This window comes from Microcaecilia unicolor, chromosome 3 (genome assembly GCF_901765095.1).
Source record: "Microcaecilia unicolor chromosome 3, aMicUni1.1, whole genome shotgun sequence".
NCBI lineage: Eukaryota > Metazoa > Chordata > Amphibia > Gymnophiona > Siphonopidae > Microcaecilia > Microcaecilia unicolor.
In genome coordinates this window covers 199,023,442-199,042,503 of record NC_044033.1, presented here as the reverse complement: position 1 = coordinate 199,042,503, position 19,062 = coordinate 199,023,442, and the positions used below count along the sequence as shown (strand labels likewise).

Genomic DNA, 19,062 nt, shown 5'->3' with positions numbered 1-19,062 from the left:
AAAGAAAATAAGATTGATATCTTCATTGGACTAAATACATTTGATTCATAGGTAGTCTATCAGATCAGACATAAGCAAATGTTGATAACAAGTGAAACATCAAAGCATTTCAGTGACAGTCTAACAGAATGAGGGTGAGATGGTATTTTCTATTGCTTATCTTTAAAAGTGGACTAACAAGGCTACCACGTCTCAAGAATTTGGCTGGAATGCAACCCCAAAGCGCTCACAAGTAGATACATCAGGCAAGTGAAGACATTTTATTGTTTATTAAATAACATTTTAATATACTACCCATACTAACTGGCAGACCTAAGCAGTACACAATACAATAAAGTCAAAAAGAGTAGAAAAGAACTCCAATGTGGAGGAGTGGCCTAGTGGTTAGAGCACCCTCTTGCAATCCAGAGGTGGCTAGTTCAAATCCCACTGCTGCTCCTCGTGATCTTGGGCAAGTCACTTAACCCGCCATTGCCTCAGGTACAAACTTTAGATTGTGAGCCCTCCTGGGACAGAGAAATATCCAGAATACCTGAATGTAACACCTTGCAAACATGCCAAATAAAAGAGGGAGACTAGAACATGTTTCACATTATAAAATAAGCCAGTTACTCTGGCCTTACCAGGCCTTCCTAGGTTTGAATTAGGTTGGCCAAGAATGTAACCTTCTAGCGAGCTTATAAACAACACAATAACTACAAACGTCGCGTGAGACAACTAAACGAACCCATTCACCCACCCTCAGCTCTGTCCTGATTATCTACTCTAGGATTGTTTTTTTTAAGGAGTTTCCTCTGGGAAATGGGCAGTACTTGATACAACTCACCTTGAGCTACTATTGAAATTGGTGCAAGTTAAGACCAATAAATAAAGACCAGCTTCTAACAATATCACCACCACTCTTACCCCAACTATACAGACTCTGGGGCAAAAGCACCTGCCTCGCTGCTGTAGGGTTTTATACTTTCTGGACCCCCACAAGCCCCCGCTCCCCAATCAGCCCTTAATTTTATCCAGGTGCTACTGGAACCGCCCCCTCCCCATCTTTCTTCCTGATCTTCTTGTCTTGGGGGTAATCTGCAACTTTATTCTTGTTGGTCGGGTCCCCGGATAGGACAGAGATAACATCTAGAGATCTACAGGAAATCTAAAATCGGGGATCAGGAAGCGCGATCTGTGTTCCCCGTTTACCAAAAGAGAGCCGATCCCCCTCCAGGAGCCCTGCTTAGATGAGGTATTTGGTGGCTCTCTTTTTTGGGGGGAGAATCTGAGCTGCCAGCCCAGATCCGCTGCTCGGAGCCTGTGATCCAGCCTGGGGCAGGCAAACGCCATGCGTAAGTTACGATCGCCTGTTTATGTCCCCTTTGCATCTGTTCTCTTGCAGGGCATGGAAGCACCGGTGTTCGCCGAGGGCCCGGAGCCGCCCGATTTCTCCCTCCTGAGGGAGCTGCTGTTCCCCCCCTGCCTGGAACCCGATCCGCCGCCGCCCGGCCTTCAGGAGGAGGAAGTAGAAACGCTGCAGCTGCAACAAGAGGAGCGCGTGCAGCGTGCAGCAGACCCGGAGGAGCGCGAGACTAGTGGCCACGCGGCGGCGCGAGGCTGCGCAGGGAGCCGGCCGCGCGCCACCAGAGGCAGGAGCTGGAGCCCGCGTCCGCCGCGTGCCTGCAGCGCTCGCGCCGGCCGCCAGGGGCAGCGGCAGGAACAGCAGCGCGGCCGCGGTATGAAGGGGCGCGGAAGCGAGCGCAGGTAGCGAAGGCGCGCAAACAAGCTGTTTCATTCATTGAAAATAAGCAGTTTATTTGTTCGCGCCGTTGTTTTTGCTGTGGGATCCAACGAAAGCCTTTTTAAAAGCCACAAGCTCCTGGCCGTGGTCATGAAGGAGTTAATGGAGCAACGCCCCGCCCCCTCCTGAGGAGAGGAAAAGGCGGGAAACCCGCGCTTTCCCTTGTCTCCTTCCATAACAGCAACACGACATATTCTGTTCAAAAAGGACATTTCACCCCCCCCCCCCCAATTTATTCAGGAACTCTGGGTTTCTTCTAAGCTCATAACCAGGATTTGTTTTCTATTATGTAAACAATGAAACAACTCTGCACATTTTTAAAGAGTTTGTTTGCAAAATAGAGGTGGAAGAAGCTACACAATCAGTCCAAAGAAAGCTTTAGCTTTCATTGGGAAAGAATGGAGCCCTGATCAGCCCAAACTCAAGCACAGGAACCAATTCTGTGGGTGCTGAGCACCCCAATAATGAGCAACCTCTTGGTTGAACAGGGAGGGGTGTTCTTGTTGGTGTTTAGCACCCCAATCATTAAAAAAGGTTGGCAGACGTGAGGTGATAGGCACCATGAATGCCTTATATTTGGGGGGGGGGGGGGGGGTCTTTTACCAAGGTGTGCTCACGTTTTTAGCACATGCTAAAATTGGGTGCGCTCTAAACAGAGACACCCATAGGAACGCATTGGCATCGCTAATGTTTAGCGTGTGCTAAAAATTAGCGCGCCTTAGTAAAAAAGGGTTTATGTGTTTAAATACTTTAATGTTGTTAAGGATATCACGGCTGATGAAACAGCAGGGCCATCCTGATAAAATGCAAAATAAACCCAAGAACGCGGAGTTTCTAAAACAGTGGCACAGGTCAGTGAGTTGGTAGGTACCAGATATGGCTTCCCAAAAATAAAGGTGCTAATGTGGTACGTTGGCGTAGCTAGGTGGGGCCCCAAAATTTATTCTGGGCCCCTGGTTTTGCTGGCGGGGGTTCCTAACCCCCACCAGCTGAAGCCTTCATCCAGCACCGGTCTCTGGCGCCACCACATTGCCTTCCCTGCTCTCTCTTCCCCTCACATCCGGCACGCTCTTTTTAGTGAAACTGAGCATGCTCAATTTCACTAAAAGGAGTGTGCAGGACGTGAGTGGAAGAAGACAGCAGGACAGGTAATGCGGCGGCGCTGGATGAAAGCTTTAGCTGGCGGGGGTTGGGGATCCCCACCAGCCAAAGTATTTGCAGTGGCGGGGTGGCGGCAGGATAGCACACCAAAATGTCCCCCCCCCCCCCCCCCCCCATACACACACACTTTGGGCTCTGGCCACCTCCCATCTCAAGGTCTGGCTACTCCCCTGATGTGGTGCTGCGGGGCTCATGCCACTTCCCCATGGTGTCCTCTATTCTCTTTCAGTTCTTGATGCCCTGCCCAGACCAAAGGGTGAGAAGAGTCCAGAGCAGTAGCCATTAACCATCCTAAAGCGTATCCCACACCCAGTGGCAGGATGAAATAGGCTTGGTTTTTAAACCCAAACTCGACACTAATTGCATTTCAGGCACTGTTGCTAGGTCCCTGCCAAAGAAGGAAAAGGACTTGATATATACCGCCTTTCTGTGGTTAGTCCAAGCGGGTTTACATATTATGTACAGGTCCTTATTTTGTATCTGGGACAATGGAAGCCTATAATTTTAAAAACTCACCCATAATCATGAGACACATCAGTGGGGGAAAGCAGGATTTAACCTTTGCTTGCTAATTACTAGATTGCTCCTCCGCTTCACTTTCTGAGAGGCTGTGAAGGCCTGCTAATCTGATTTATAACATAGGGGGTCTTTTATGTAGGCGCGCTGGTGTTTTCAGTGCACGTTAAAAATAGGCACGTGCATTTAGCACGCACCTATTTTTAACATGCGCTAAAAATGTCAGCACGCCTACTTAAAAGACTCCCATAGATTTTCTTTCTGTTCCATTCCATTTTGGGGGTATTTGTGAGCCACTTGACTTTGGTTTTGAACTCACACACATGCGAGGGGGACTCCTTGCTTTACTTGACCTGAGCAAAGGGGTCTTGGCAGCCCAGAAAGCTTGTGTCTGGAGGCTGGTTAACATAGCTGCCAACGGATCAGGTTTTTGTTTATATAATTTTAATTGTCTATTCCTTTTATTGATATTGTAAACTGCTGAGACGGCACACAGTTCAGTGGTAGGTATATCAAGTTTGGATACAGTTGCCAACTGAATTACTACTACTACTACTTAACATTTCTAGAGAGCTACTAGGGTTATGCAGCGCTGTACAGTTTAACAAAAAGGACAGTCCCTGTTGAAAAGAGCTTACAATCTAATGGGCGAAGTGTCAAGTGGGGGCAGTCTAGATTTCCTGAATTAGAGGTATGGTGGTTAGGTGCCGAAGGCGACATTGAAGAGGTGGGCTTTGAGCAAGGCTTTGAAGATGGGCAGGGAGGGGGCCTGGCATATGGGCTCAGGGAGTTTATCCCAGGCATGGGGTGAGGCGAGGCAGAAAGGGCGGAGCCTGGAGTTGGCGGTGATGGAGAAGGGTACTGAGAGGAGGTATTTGTCTTGAGAGCGGAAGTTACGGGTAGGAACATAAGGGGAGATGAGGATAGAGAGGTAAGGAGGGGCTGCAGATCGAGTGCATTTGTAGGTTAGTAGGAGAAGCTTGAACTGTATGCGGTATCTGATTGGAAGCCAGTGAAGTGATTTCCCTTGCAGGGTTGATCCAGTCCTGGCTTTGCCCCATTGCATTCAGGGACTTTAAATTTCTCCACTGCATTCCCTAAAAAAAACAAGACTATAAGTCTGTGCATGCAGTGGGATAAACCCAGAACTGGATCAACCCTGTCGAGTTAAATCTGGATCCAGTTGGCAACCTTAAATACACTTTAAACTTTTCAGGTTATCTTTAATGAATATGCATGAAAGAGATAGATATACATGCCTACTAGTCCCATTGAATGCAAATCTCTTTCATGCATATTCACTAAGGGTATCCTAAAAACCTGTCCCCTTAGTGGCCTGTGAGGACTGGGAGTGAAGACTGCTGCCCTAGGGTGTTACTATGCTTGGCTGTCGTCATAAAACCATGTTGTCTTGAGACTCAAAGGTATATGCCCGATGGGCCACTGGGGAGGGATGTTAGCGTGTGTTTAAAAGCAAAGCACTACAATGTGCAAACCTTTTTATGTTATTTTTAATTCCAAATGTGTTAATTGCAAATTTTGGAGGCAACAGAAAGGAGCTCTTGGATTAAGACTAACAAAGCAGAGAAGAGAACCTACAAGCAGGCAAACGGATTATTTGATAATTCTAAGGAAATGATATTTGATACTGTAGTGAACAATTATTTTTGTATAGAACTTTCTATGTGTATCTGCTCCCAAAAGAATTTTAAAAAGTCAATTAAAAAAATTTTTTTAACACAAATTCCAGTAGTTTGGTGAGAAATTTTATAATTTTAAGCTCTATCAAAAAGAAAACAAAACCAGCAAAAACAGTTCTATAGACAATACATATTTTAAAATTTCCAGTTACGTGTTATAACATTGTAGAAATTATACACAATACTCAATGTACCAGCAATATAACATGTAAAAGTTGGTTATAATGTAGAGGAGAGTACATAATGTTCCATTATTCCATCTATATTACTTTAGTTAAGGGTGTATTAAAATGTCACTCCTACAGAATTGACCATCTGATATCTCTCCCTGTCAGTCTTCCTTCTTTGGTTCTCTACTGTTTTAGCTAAATTAGCAGGCAAAAAAAGACATACAGTGGAGGTGCGATGATTCCTACGGAAAGTAGTCAAGCCGGGGGAAGGTGTAGGACAGGTAGAATCTATCCAAACACGAGGGAGATGTATGGATTCCAAATCTTTACTGAGGAACAATCAAATAACTCTGAGGAGTCTTTCGATTGTTCCTCAGAGTTATTTGATTGTTCCTTAATAAAGATTTGGAAATCCATACATCTCCCTTGTGTTTGGATAGAGTCTACCTGTCTGACTCCTTTCCCCGCCCCCCCCCCCCCATCTTAACTAAATTAGCATACAAGATTCTAGACTTAAACCATCCAACCCCTCCGCTGCTCCTCTAAATATTTCTGCAAACTATGGGGGTCCTTTTATCAACCAGTAGTAAAAAGGGCCCTGCAGTAGCGTTAACACGTGTTTTTTTTGCTGTGCGCCGAGGCCCCCTTTTACTGCAGATGGTAAAAAGGCCGAAAAAAAGAAATGGCTGTACAGCAAGTTCACACTTGCCATGCAGCCATTTGGGGGGGGGGGGGGAGAGCACTTACAGCCACCCATTGAGGTGGCAGCAAGGCCTCCTACGCTAACCCGGCTCACCCCCTTTAGTAAAAAGGCCCCTATAATATCTCCCCAAAAAAGGATATGAGACATCCTGTTGGAAGTTACACAATTTTATCAAAAAAAAAAAAAAATCCACCCTGACACAGCTGTGTCCTAACTGGCCTTTTTCAGGAAGAACTAAATATAAATTTCTGCTTGTGACTGCCGAGGCCCAAGTTACTTTGTAAAAGTTATGTTTTACACTTACTATTTACTTGTTTAATAAAAGTAGTAAGTTAAGTTACTGTGAAAGTAATGCACCACATTTACTAGTTACTTGTAACTTTGTAAATGTAATATATTACAGTTACTTGCTTGATAGTAACATAGTAAATGATGGCAGATAAAGACCTAAATGGTCCATCCAGTCTGCCCAACAAGATAAACTCATTTTACATGTTATGCGATACTTTTATATGTATACCCGAGTTTGATTTGTCCTTGCCATTCTCAGGGCACAGACCGTATAAATCTGCCCAGCACTCTTCTTATACTAAAAGTTCTGAATTTGGAGGGGTTGGTTATAGAGACACCCTCTTGCATGTGTTGTATTTGTGCAGATATTTTTTTTCTCTAGGTAAAGGGCCACTAAAACAGATACCATGTTATAAGAATCAGGTGCTGCATCCACGTTGTCGTTCTTTATTGTTGGTAGCATTTTTAATTGAATCTCACTTACATTTTCAAACATGCCAGCTTTTGCAGCATACAGATGTACACAGAGGTCAGAGAAAGTATAGTAATGGAATAACTTTTCATAGATAGAGTAGTAATTTGTATAAAATAACATTAAAATTACTGTCACCATATAAAGTAATGAGACATTATGGGCTTCTTTTACAAGGCTGTGCTATCGATTAGCAACATGCTAAATGTAAAGAAGTCTGTTCTATTCCCATGGGCTTCTTTGCATTCAGCATGCTGCTAATCGGTATCACAGCTTTGTAAAAGGAGCCCTATATTACTCATTAGTGGAAAAAGTCATGGTTAAAGTTATTTCTTTACACTTGCACAAAAGTGATCATTACAGTTACTTTTAAAAGGTAATATATTACTTGCCCAACATTGCATATGGATAAATACTTCTCTTCTTATCGGTGGCACAAGTAAGTTGCAGCAAAGCAGTTCCTGCTGGCGCTCCCAGATTTTCTGAGGCAGATTGTCATCATATGGGGTTCCACAATTTGAAATTACACCGATGGCTCATACAGTCATTTAAGAATATGTCCCTACATGTTGACCCAGCCTCTGGGACTCGAGTTTTGCTTTTTTTGTTCTGTTTTGCTTTTGGTTTCTATCCAGTGCTTATCAATGTTTCTATGGCTGCAACCACTCCTAGGTGTGGGCCTGTGATGTCTTTATGGAGGTCCCGCCCGGGTTGTGACCCCAAATATGGGTTTCGTGACCCCATTTGGAAGGCCTGCTTTGTACCTTTTTTAATAGAAATAAAACAAAATAAAACATGGAAAATAAAATAAGATGATGCTTTTTTTATTGCACATAACTTAATACATTTCTTGATTAGCTTTCAAAGGTTGCCTTTCCGATCTGACGAAGAAGGGCAACCTTCGAAAGCTAATCAAGAAATGTATTAAGTTATGTCCAATAAAAAAGGTATCATTTTCCATGTTTTATTTCTGTTGATTACCTTTAAAAGTGGACTAACACGGCTACCACACCTCTCTACCTTAAAAAAAAAAATATATATATATATAAAACCCTTATTAAAAAATATATATATTGTTAAGTAGTGGGCCCAATATTCTGAAAATAAATAAATAAACAGAGCTCCTACATTTCTGCCCTGCTTTTAGTCAAAATTAGAAGTCTAAATTTTCAGCTGAAAATTCATCTTAACGTTGGAGCTTAAAAGTAATGTTTATAAATTTAAGCCTGCCACTCATTTGCCTGAATTTGAGGCTAGTGTTAATAATAATTGGTGTTAAATTGCCTTTTTTGCCCCTGTCCTAAATCCACCCTAGTTGCCACCCACTTTATGCTCTTAAATTTAGGAGTTTAGTGACATTTTGAGAGAAATTTGTTTTTTTTTTTTGGGGGGGGGGGTCTTTTACTAAGGTACGCTGGCATTTTTAGTGCACACTAAAAATAGGAGCACGCTAAACGTTAGAGACACCAATATATTCTTATGGGCGTCTTTAGCATTTAGCATGTGCCTGTTTTTAGCACATGCTAAAAATTCCAACACACCTAAGTAAAAGACCCCTCAGCCTTGGTAAATTTTCAAAGAGGCCAATTTAGAGCCCAACTCTCAAAATTAGAAGCAGGCTGGTGTGTATGTGCATGTGTGTAGTAAGCTTTATATCATTGTTATTTTAAGGGTAGGAGGGAGCTGTGGTTATGTGTGAGCCACAAGAAGTATTAATCGATGATGGCAACCCCTCCCCCTCTTAGAAGTGATACATCGCATATGGATTTTATTTTGCTGGTTTCATCCCTTCTTTTGATATAGTGTGCATGCACTAATTAATGCACCAGATTCCTTTAGTCTTTTGCAGCATGATTGCACATAGACGTTACATTTTCATTTATATTCTTTTAACTTTTAGGTCTGCTTTTGATCAAACGGCTGCCATGGACCCCCTGCGTAGTTTCAGCATGTCCTGCTCTTTGCAAGCACCCGATCCGAGCGTTCTTTTCTTCTTGCAAGAATCCGCAAAACTTTTGCCAAAGCCAGAACTGGATGCTGAAGACTCGAAGGCAGCGGGTCAAGCAGTGTCATCGAGCCCTGGCACAAGCGAAAGCCACGTGTTTAAAATGGATTATTCACTCTTGCCCATGTGTTCCAAGTTAACCTGCAGTTGCCCTCAACAGAGTCACCCTCAGGCTTTCAGTCTTTTGCCCACAATGCATTGCTTCAGTGCAATGGATGCCCTGAATCTTATCAGCATTCAGTGCACCGACCTGGTGAATTCCAGGAGCCTGATGGGGAATCACTCACGAATGAGCACAACAGAAGCCATGCCGGAAGGTGATCTACCTGTGATGATGGAAACATCAGAGGATGACCTTGACATGAGCTTGACGGAGAGGCTGATGCTACATCACAAGAGCATTGGCACCTCTGGCGAGGAGATGAGGTCTTCTCCAGCAGCGACTGCCCTCCAAGGGAAGGATGGGGTGGCAGTACCAAATGACACCAGTCTCACTTCTATAGGCTGTGCAAAGATGCCGAGGAAACAGAAGAGGCCAACCAAAGGCGCTGCGCCACGGGATCCCACTTTTGAAGGGGTTTGGTTTCAGATGCGACTGAGGTTTGGTGAAGGGGACTATGGAAATTGCCATCTTTTAACCACGTTCCAGTACAGGTACACATGTCCTCTGTGATGCTAGATAGGGTCCATGTCTGCTTTCAGGTGCTCAAGTGGTCAGCTTTTCAGCGCACTATTACTCTCCCCCTGCTGGGGCTACTGACCATGACCTGATCAGCAGTGGAAAGGCCAAGCCATTACATGCAGGGATTTTTAGTGCCTGTTATCCCATACGGACCTAATAATAATAATAATACATAAATAAATAAATAAATAAATACAACCATTATAATAGTACTAACAACAGTAATAAATAAAGGTTGAGATAGTATAGGAAAATGCTATTAATGGTATTATTAATAACTCTAGAGGGTTTACATCGGAGAGGTCTAACAATAAAAAAATATTACAGAAAATAAAATTTAAAATGTGTTTATTTAAAATATTTATAGCCCACACTATCCATCATTCTAGGCAGTTAACAATAAAAGATATACAATGAGCTAAATAAGACAAAACTAGACAATGATAATCAAACCTTTTCATAAAATGTAGTTGTATCCTCAAACCATAGCATATTTCATTCTAAAAGCAAGCCCTTAGTCATGTAATTAATTCTTACCATTCAAAGTCAACGTATAGATGGTTAATTGACTATTTCTTTACCATTAAAAAGCTTCAGAAAATAAAAAAAGCTTTCAAGTTCTGGAACTGGAGAAAATTCCTCATAAATCGTAGCTCCCGTGGAATAGGAAATTATCATAAAGACCAGATTCATGAAAATGTTTAAGTAAACGGCCAAGCTTTTAACAATTTTCTAAAATGCAAATAGTTCAGTTCACATCTGATTTCAGGGGGTGGGGAGTTCCTTAAACTTGGAGTTACTATATATTTTATTTATTTGTTGCATTTGTATCCCACATTTTCCCTCCTTTTTGCAGCCTCAATGTGGCTTACATATTGCCGTTATCGGCATTAGCCGATTTCTGTCTGAACAAATACATGGTTTGAATGAATACAAAGTGAATTGTGGTAGAATGAGGTACATATGAGGTATGTACAATTGGGGGAACTTAGAGAGGGAGAGGGGAGGAAGATTCAGGTAATGTCCATTACGGTCCTTGGCAGACCCGTGCCAAGGGTCTGTGCCGCCCCCCCCGCAGACGAACAGTTGGCGCGCCCCCCCCCCCGCAGATGAACAGTTGGCGCCCCCCCGCCGCAGATGAACAGTTGGCGCCCCCGTGAAGATGATCGTGGCGCGCCCTGGGGGGCCTTTAAATCTTTTACTTGCAGTCGCAGCAGCGTCTGTGAAAGTGGAGCGCTGCCGACGTCTCCCTTCCCTTCGCACTGTTGGTTCCCTCAGTGTCCCGCCTTCTTCTGACGTCAGAAGAAGGCGGGACACTGAGGGAACCAACAGCGCGAAGGGAAGGGAGACGTCGGCAGCGCTCCGCTTTCACAGACGTTGCTGCGACTGCAAGTAAAAGATTTAAAGGCCTCGGCGGCGCGGGGCGAGGGTAAGCACCGCGGCGGTGCCCTCCAGAGGTGGGCGCCCTCCTGCGGTGCTTACCCCGCTTACCGCATCGGCACGGCCCTGGTCCTTGGTTACATTGTGTCACAAGTGTCCGGTATTTTATGTTGGGTCGGTGGGGTATGCTCTTCTGAACAGTTCTGTCTTTAGTACTTTCCGGAAATTAAGGTGGTCAAGTGTAGTTTTTACTGCTTTTGGCAGTGCGTTGTACAGTTGTGTACTTAAGTAGGAGAAGATGGATGCATAGGTGGATTTGTATTTGAGTCCTTTGTTTCTTGGGTAGTGGAGATTTAGGTATGATCGTGCAGATTTTGTGGTGTTTCTGGTTGGCAGGTCAATAAGATCTGTCATGTATCCCGGTGCCTCGTCGTAAATAATTTTATGAACAGTTGTGCAGATTTTGAAAGTGATACGTTCTTTAATTGGTAGCCAATGTAGTTTTTCTCGGAGTGGTTTGGCGCTGTGAAAATGCATTTTTCCAAATATAAGCCTGGCTGCTGTGTTTTGGGCGGTCTGAAGTTTCTTTATTATTTGATCTTTGCATCCTGCATAGATTCCGTTGCAGTAGTCTGTGTGGCTTAATACCATTGACTGTATCAGGTTACGAAATATTTCCCTCGGGAAGAATGGTTTCAGGCGTTTGAGTTTCCACATTGAGGAAAAACATTTTCTTTATGGTTGATTTCACTTGGGTCTCTAATGCTAGGTTATGATCGATTGTTACTCCGAGAATTTTCAGGTTGTCTGAGATAGGGAGGGTATGTCCTGGGGTGTTTATACTTGTGGGTTTGTAAGTATCGTATTGCGATGAGATAGTGAGACAATGCATTTTTTCTGTGTTGAGTTTTAGTTGGAATGCATTTGCCCATGAGTTCGTAATGTTTAAGCTGAGCTTGATTTCATTGTTGATTTCTGCCAGATCATGTTTGTAGGGGATGTATAATGTAACGTCGTCAGCATATTAAACAGAAGAGACCAAAGGACCCTTTTACTAAGCTGCGTAGGCGACTACGCATGCCCAACGCACCAGGGGCGTAGCCAGACACCCAATTTTGGGTGGGCCTGGGCCTAAGATGGGTGGGCAGAAGAACTCTGCCTTGTCCCACAAGTGATTTGGTCTCTCCCTCTCTTGCCTGCATGTCATATGGTCTCTCAAACATCTTCCCCTCCCCTGCATACCTTTTAAATAGCAGATTTTCATCGACAGCGAGCAGTAACTAATACACACTGCTCATGTTGGCCCCACAGCCTTCCCTCTGATTAAACTTCCTGTTTTCGCATAGGTGGGAATACATCAGAGGGAAGGCTATGGGGCCGGTGCGAGCAGTATGTATCAGTCGCTGCTCATTGCAGGTGAAGATCTGCTATTTACAAGGTATGCAGGCAGTTGTTGGGAGTTTTCAGCTGTTGGAGTTTAGGAATCCCTGCCAACCACATCATAGGTGTGCTGCTACTGGGTGGGCCCAAGCCCAAAGTGGGTGAGCCTGGGCCCACCCAGGCCCACCCTTGGCTACGCCACTGCAACGCACATCAGTTTGGAGTTACCGCACGACCCTTGTGGTAATTTAATTTTTGATGCACATCTGCTACGTGCGCTGGAAAATAATTTTGATTTTCTGGCACGCGGCAGAAACTGGGCGGTAATTGTCATTCTACACATGTAGACGATTACCATGTGGTTACCTTGTGAGACCTTACTGTTAAGTCAATGGCTGGTGATAAGGTCTCAGACCCAAAATGGACGCGCGGCAATTTTCATTTTGCTGCACGTCCATTTTCGGCAAATATTTTTTAAAAGGCATTTTTTTTTACAGGTGCACTGAAAAATGATTCTGCACACGCCCAAAACACGCGTCTACACTACCGCAGGCCATTCTTTTCAGCGTGCCTTTGTAAAAGGACCCCTCGGGCTTTGAAAATTCACCCTCTAAAAGGTCCAGTGTATTAACTATTCAGTTCTGTAAGGTAGGGGGAAACCTTAGAAAATTAGGTGAGTGTGTGAACACAGCCAGACCCCTTGTGGATATAAAAAAAGGAAAGAATGATTATTGAATTAAGACTTGCAGTCACCCGTCTCCATGTCTTATCTGTACTAGAAATTGGAAACTGTATCCAGTTACCGGTCTGTTATTGATTCTTTAAAACAAACACATTGTAACATTTGCTCTTGTAAGTGTTGCATTTTGTAACAATAAAGGAAACGGAAACATTTTTTTTTGTAGTGATCTGGTCTCACCCATCGTAGCTCTGCTTGTTTGGTATTCAGACTGGTGTAATTCCTTGTTCCTTTATATTGTAGTTTTTTTTCCATTTCTGATTTTGTTTTGCAGTGTCAGGTGTTGGAAAAGAAGCCACCGGTCAAAATCTGGCCAAATCCGTTCGACAAATGACACAATTAGGCCGAACAGCTTTGAGGAAGCCCAAGGTGCTTTTTGTGCTCTGAGTACGTAAACTGGCAGGATATTTTTTTAAAAATAAAATTTCAATTTTGGTGCTCGTCTGCTACATGCATCTCTGGCGCACATAACGGACGTGCGTCAAGTGGCATCTGACGCATGTAAGTCATTACCGCGCAGATTCTTTACCGCTAGGTCTATGGCTGGCAGTAAGGTCTCAGACCCAAAATGGGTGCATGGCAATTTTGATTTTGCCACACCTACATTTTCAGCAAAAAAAAGGGCTTTTTTTAACCGGTGCGCTGAAAAATGGATTGGCACGCACCCAAAACCCGCACCTACACTACCGCAAGCCATTTTTCAGCACGCCTTTGTAAAAGGAACCCATAAAGCAGAGAAATGCATAGTGTAGGGCGGGGAGGGATGTGATGGAGAGTTAAGGTACAAAAAGAAGGAACATTTATTCTAAAAGAAGAGTTTGTTGCATGAGGTTCCAAGGGGAATAACCACAGAAAATATTTAGAAAGGATGGCGGATGCAGGAAAGAGGTTTTCCATGGTGGTGGTGGTGGGGAAACATTACCAGAGTTCAAGAAAGCCTGGTATAGGGTGGAATCTACACAAAATAAATAATGAGCTGAATAATTATGTAAAGTAATTCATACTTATGCACTCCTAATTAAAGTGGCACATCAAACATTTTGTAATTGCATAGCCTTTACCGTGAGAACGTAGCTGCAGTTAAAGGAGGGGTGGGGGGAGCATTATTTTTTGGCCTTAATGTTACCATTAACATATTAGTTTTAACCTGAGATATTTGTCCTAGGGCTGATTTTCATGAAATCACTGTGGGCTGATAATTGCAAGATAATTAATGTATGATAGTGGCTTATTTAGCACATTGGACTCGGGGTCAGAGGGGGAAATTGCAATGGGCGGAGGAGGGGACAGGAGATCAATGTAATTTTATGCAATCATGTTCTAGGTTTTTGATGAGGTAAAACTGTGGTGGGGTTTAAGCAAGGATGGGGCTTAGAAGGGGTCCACAGTGTTTCAGGACTGGGAGATGGAGTGGGTCATGGGGGTGGAAGCAAGCCATGATCCCACCAGGGATTTGAGGCCTCCTAGGGGGATTCATTCTGACCCAGCCAGTGGTCCCTTTTAAATTAAAGCTGTCACTACCAGAAGGGGGATTCTTTTTAATATTTGGGTTCCCATGGCCAGGAATGTATGAACTTACCAGCTGTGGTAACACAGAATATTATAGGATATTTAGCCAGGAGCTCATTTGCATCCCATAGTTAAATGCTATATTACAGAAATGCAGAAACAAACAGGAGAGACAGTCTACTGCAGAAGCAGAGCGGACAACCAAACAGCAACAGCGATATGAGGACAGGGGTCACATAGGTTTCCACAATATCAATGCAGGGCCTAGAATACCTCCACAGAAAAAGCTCTGGCCCACTTCCAAAAGTCAGTAACTTGGCCAGGTTGGGTCCTGTTTCCAGTAAAGTTGACATTTGGATAAACTCTTGCAGTGTTTGTCCTTCCTTGGATCGCTGTTGCCGTTTTGTTGTCTATATTACAGAAACGGCCAAGAACCTGTTAAAAATGTGTGGGTCAATGTATTGGCCTGCAGAAAACCTCCCTATGGATCTATGGAAGTGCTGTTGACTGACCCCCATTGTGTGAGAAGGAAGAGAAAATGATACCTTCTGGTGCTTTCTTTGTTTTAGGGAATAAGTGTTGTGCGTCCTGCAGGACTGAAAAAACTCCTTTGTGGAGGGATGCTGAAGATGGGACTCCACTCTGCAATGCCTGTGGCATCAGGTATAGACAGCAAGCTTACATTACTGGATGGGGGGGTGGGGTGGGGAAAGATCGAGTGTATCTTTATTGAAGAGGGACTTTCCTGTGGACAAAAAAAAAATCTATCTTGAATTAGATCCTTTCAGCATTATTGGCTGGGCCTGGGTGATTGTGCAACCCCCCCCCCCCCCCCGCAATAATCTGACCCCTTCCGTTCCTTCCTCAACCCCCTTCCCATAGGCTGCCCTGCCACTGGTCCCGGCCTCTTCTCTGTACTGCAGTCCGCTTCTCTGCTGTAATTTACCACTCGCTGTCATATCTGGCGCTACAAAAGTATTTTTATTTTTCTAGTGCCGGTGTGTACCTGGTGGTAATCGGACAGTGCCGCTGGGTTAGCGTGGGAGCCCTTACTGCTACCTCAGTGGGTGGCAGTTAGGGCTCCCCCCAAAATGGCCGCGGGGCAAGTGCTTCAATTGCCGCACGGCCATTTCCTGAAGAAAAGAAAGACCCTGCCTTTTATCTGCTGTGGTAAAAGGGGGCCTCAGCTTGCGTCAAAACCAGTGCATGCCCCCCTTTTGCCACAGCTTGGTAATAGGGGCCCCAAAACACCAAAGAAAGTGCTTTAAAAACAATGATCCCCGGTCTGGCTTGCTGTCTTCCAAAGAGTTTTTTTTTTTTTTTTTGCACTAACATAGTAACATAGTAAATGATGGCAGATAAAGACCTGAGTGGTCCATCCAGTCTGCCCAACAGATAAACTCATTTTACATGGTATGTGATACTTTATACCCAAGTTTGTGTTGTCCTTTTTCAGGGCACAGAGCGTAGAAGTCTGCCCAGCACTTTTCTAGTACTAAGTTCTGAAGCTAAAGTCGAGACCCCTTAACATTTACACTCCAGCCCATCCCTATCTATTCAGTCACGATCAGGGCCTAGACTGTAGAAGTCTTTCCACTAGAAAGTTTGCATATCCCAATGACATCACCAGTCGTTAATTTCCTGATTTTTATGTTTTAAAGAGCAGAGCTCAGAATCGTGTGTGTTACTTTAACTGTTTGTTTTCATGCTGCTTTTACTTGCAAGTTGACAACTGCACTTTCGTTTTAGGTACAAAAAATACGGGATAAGATGCTTCAAGTGTTGGAATATTCCCAAAAAGGAGGGGAAAGCTTGCAGCAAGTGTTCAAACTGTGGAGGTCGCCTGCATGTCTCGCTATCCAAGTGCAAGGCAGGGAAATGGTAAAAAAAAAAAATATATATCCACACAGGCACATTGTATTTTTAGAAGAGAGACTAACAGATTTCTTTTGAAGATGCAGAGAGGGCTGTGCCAAGAATGTTTTCCTAACTTGCCCTGCTGGGCTGCATATCCTGAGCTACTTCTTCCACAGCAGCACAGGGAGGAGAATAGCTTTTATTTTACTGGCATTTCTGAGGGGTAAAGCAGTGTATTAAGGGGTCCTTTTACTAATCCTTGTAAGTGTCTACACGTGCCAAAATGGAGTTCCCGCCCGACTACCGTGTGGCTCTTGTGATTAATTTCATTTTTGGTGTGTGTCCGATATGCGCGTCTGAAAAATATTTATTTTTTATTTTCTGGCGTGCATAGCGGACACGCGCCAAGTTGGCATTTGACGCACGTAGGTCATTACCGCTCGGATTCTTTACCACCAGGTCAGTGACTGGCGGTAAGGTCTCAGACCCAAAATGGACATGCAGCAATTTTGATTTTGCCGCACGTCCATTTTTGGCAAAAAGGCCTTTTTTTTTACAGGCGTGCTAAAATATGGATCGGCACATGCCCAAAACTCGCACCTACACTACCGCAAGCTATTTTTCAGTGCACCTTTGTAAATGGACCCCATAGTGCAGAAATACTCTTCTATAAGATTGCCCACCTGAGATTCGGTTTTAAGTACCAAATGTACAGCCTGCGTGCCTAGAAGTTTGCCTGCTGTTTGAACAGGCTTTCCCAGGGTCAGCTTTAGGGAGGGGTTTGCATGTACATTTGAAAATTCAAATGCATGCATGCATTTTAATCCAGAAAAATTGTGCACCCCAAAGAGCAGGCTAATTTTCAGAGTGGAGGTGTGTGCTTTGAAAGTCCAGCAGAATCTGAGGAATGAAAAGCAGGCATGCACTTTTTTACCCGTTCATACAGTTCTATAAAACTCGCTCCAAAAAGCGAAAGAGCCTTTAGTACCAGGATCAGTTAGATTTAGGCCCACTGTAGACTCCTTGATCTAAGCAGGTAGACAGGCCACACCCATGAGGAACTCTCCACCCCCCCCCCCCCCCAGGCTAGAGAACAAATTTGAATCGTATGGAGGAAGAGGGTGGAAATGCCTAAAGAGCAGGTAAAAAAGTTATGATGAAACTAGGGTAAAATCTGTCCATATATCTGTTCAGAAATGCATATGAGACATTTCTCTCTTATCTTTCAGAACCCCCCCTCCCCTGATTGGTATTGGTCAAATACATGGGAAAGCCGACTTCTGCTCTCCAGGGACTCTGCACAGGCTGAAACCTCTAAAGAAACGGGATGGACAGAGCAATTTCTGTTAAATACATCTGGAGCCAAAGAGTGAAAGTAGATTCACACAAGCACCTTTATTTCTAAAAACATTTCCTTCCCTTTCCCCTTAAAAAAAAAAAAATCCCACTACTCTGCCTTGAAATAGTCGGTGATTCTGAGGTGAAGAAGCTCTTATTCCAGGAAAAAAAAGGAAAATACGTAGGAATGTTTTCCTGAACTTTCAAAGCGGTGTATACCTATTTTTCTCTCCTAGTTTAAATTTGTTTTTTGTTGATGATGTTGTTTCTTTTTTTTTTTGTACTTAACCTGGCCCATTCCAGCATTGTAATTTACCCCTTCCCATTCCTCCCCCACACCAAAGATGGCCTTCTTACATGAACTGATTCTTGTGCCTGTGAATGGTACTTGCTATGGTAAAGGCTGATTTTTTGCCTATTAATGTACACATGGAATTTCTGTGAACCTTGGTTTGTAACGCTGCGACCTAACTAAGGGGTCCTTTTACAAAGGACTTACCCACGTGCTATTTTCGAACTACCGTAGGAGCCCAGCGGTAACTCCCACCCCCAGTGCACGCCATTTCTGGTGATACAAAAAATGGTGTATTTTTGTAGTGCCAGGGCTTACCTGGCCCTAATTGGGCAGCGCCTCGCACCGCCCCATTACTGCTGGGATAGTGCAGCAGCCCTTACCCTCACCTAAAGAGGTGGTAAGGGCCCCCCCCCTCAGAAATGGCCACACACCAATCCCTGTGATTGGCATGGAGACATTTCCTTAAAAAAAAAACCAAACAAACAGCCTTTTACCCATTGCAGTAAAAGTGGTCCACAGCTGGTGTCAAAAACACATGCAGTAATCATAGAAGCAAATTGTGAAAGGGGAAGTGGCCATTATACCCCTCATTCTGTAAAACTAGATGAGAAAGAGGAAGGAATTTTCACCAAAAGAGTTTCCTTTAATCAGTGGCGTTCCTACCCTCGATGACACCCGGGGCGGATCGCCGATGCCCCCCCCCCCGTGAAATGACACCCCCCTGGGTGCATGTCGCTGGGGGGGGGGGTGCCGCGTCGCGCGCCTGTGGGCTCCGAGTTCGCTACGCTAACTTCGCTGGTTCGCTGCAGCTCCCTCCCTCTGCCCCGGAACAGGAAGTAACCTGTTCCGGGGCAGAGGGAGGGAGCTGCAGCGAACCAGCGAAGTTAGCGTAGTGAACTCGGAGCCCACAGGCGCATGCCAGGGCACCCGGGGCGGACTGCCCCCACTTGGTACGCCACTGCCTTTAATCATGAATGGACGTTATCGTCCATTTCACTGAGACAGCTTGCTAAGAATATACTACTCTGTACCTGGCCTCCTTAAAGATGCTCCAAAAACATGCTACTGCTTCCAGCCCCTC

General features: G+C 44.3%; 1 protein-coding gene across 2 annotated transcripts; it reads left to right on the top strand.

The window, feature by feature from the left end:
- Positions 1 to 493: 493 nt before the first annotated feature.
- Positions 494 to 18,637, top strand: ZGLP1 (zinc finger GATA like protein 1). Of its 2 annotated transcripts, XM_030195294.1 has the most exons (7): positions 494 to 1,234; positions 1,385 to 1,746; positions 8,697 to 9,455; positions 13,257 to 13,369; positions 15,061 to 15,154; positions 16,241 to 16,372; positions 17,578 to 18,637. In XM_030195294.1, coding segments are annotated over exons 2-7 (1,458 nt in total). In that variant the 5' UTR covers positions 494 to 1,234; positions 1,385 to 1,387; the 3' UTR covers positions 17,579 to 18,637. The 2 variants fall into 2 exon arrangements, with proteins under 2 accessions (XP_030051154.1, XP_030051153.1); XM_030195293.1 differs by having other exon boundaries at positions 494 to 1,746.
- Positions 18,638 to 19,062: the final 425 nt, after the last annotated feature.

Bases quoted from the DNA above. Each gene is read 5' to 3' on its own strand.
- ZGLP1 (XM_030195293.1), top strand. From the start codon at position 1,331: ATGCGTAAGTTACGATCGCCTGTTTATGTCCCCTTTGCATCTGTTCTC. The intron at 1,747-8,696 runs GTAGCGAAGGCG...TTTAACTTTTAG, and splicing joins GGGCGCGGAAGCGAGCGCAG to GTCTGCTTTTGATCAAACGG. The intron at 13,370-15,060 runs GTACGTAAACTG...TCTTTGTTTTAG, and splicing joins AGGTGCTTTTTGTGCTCTGA to GGAATAAGTGTTGTGCGTCC.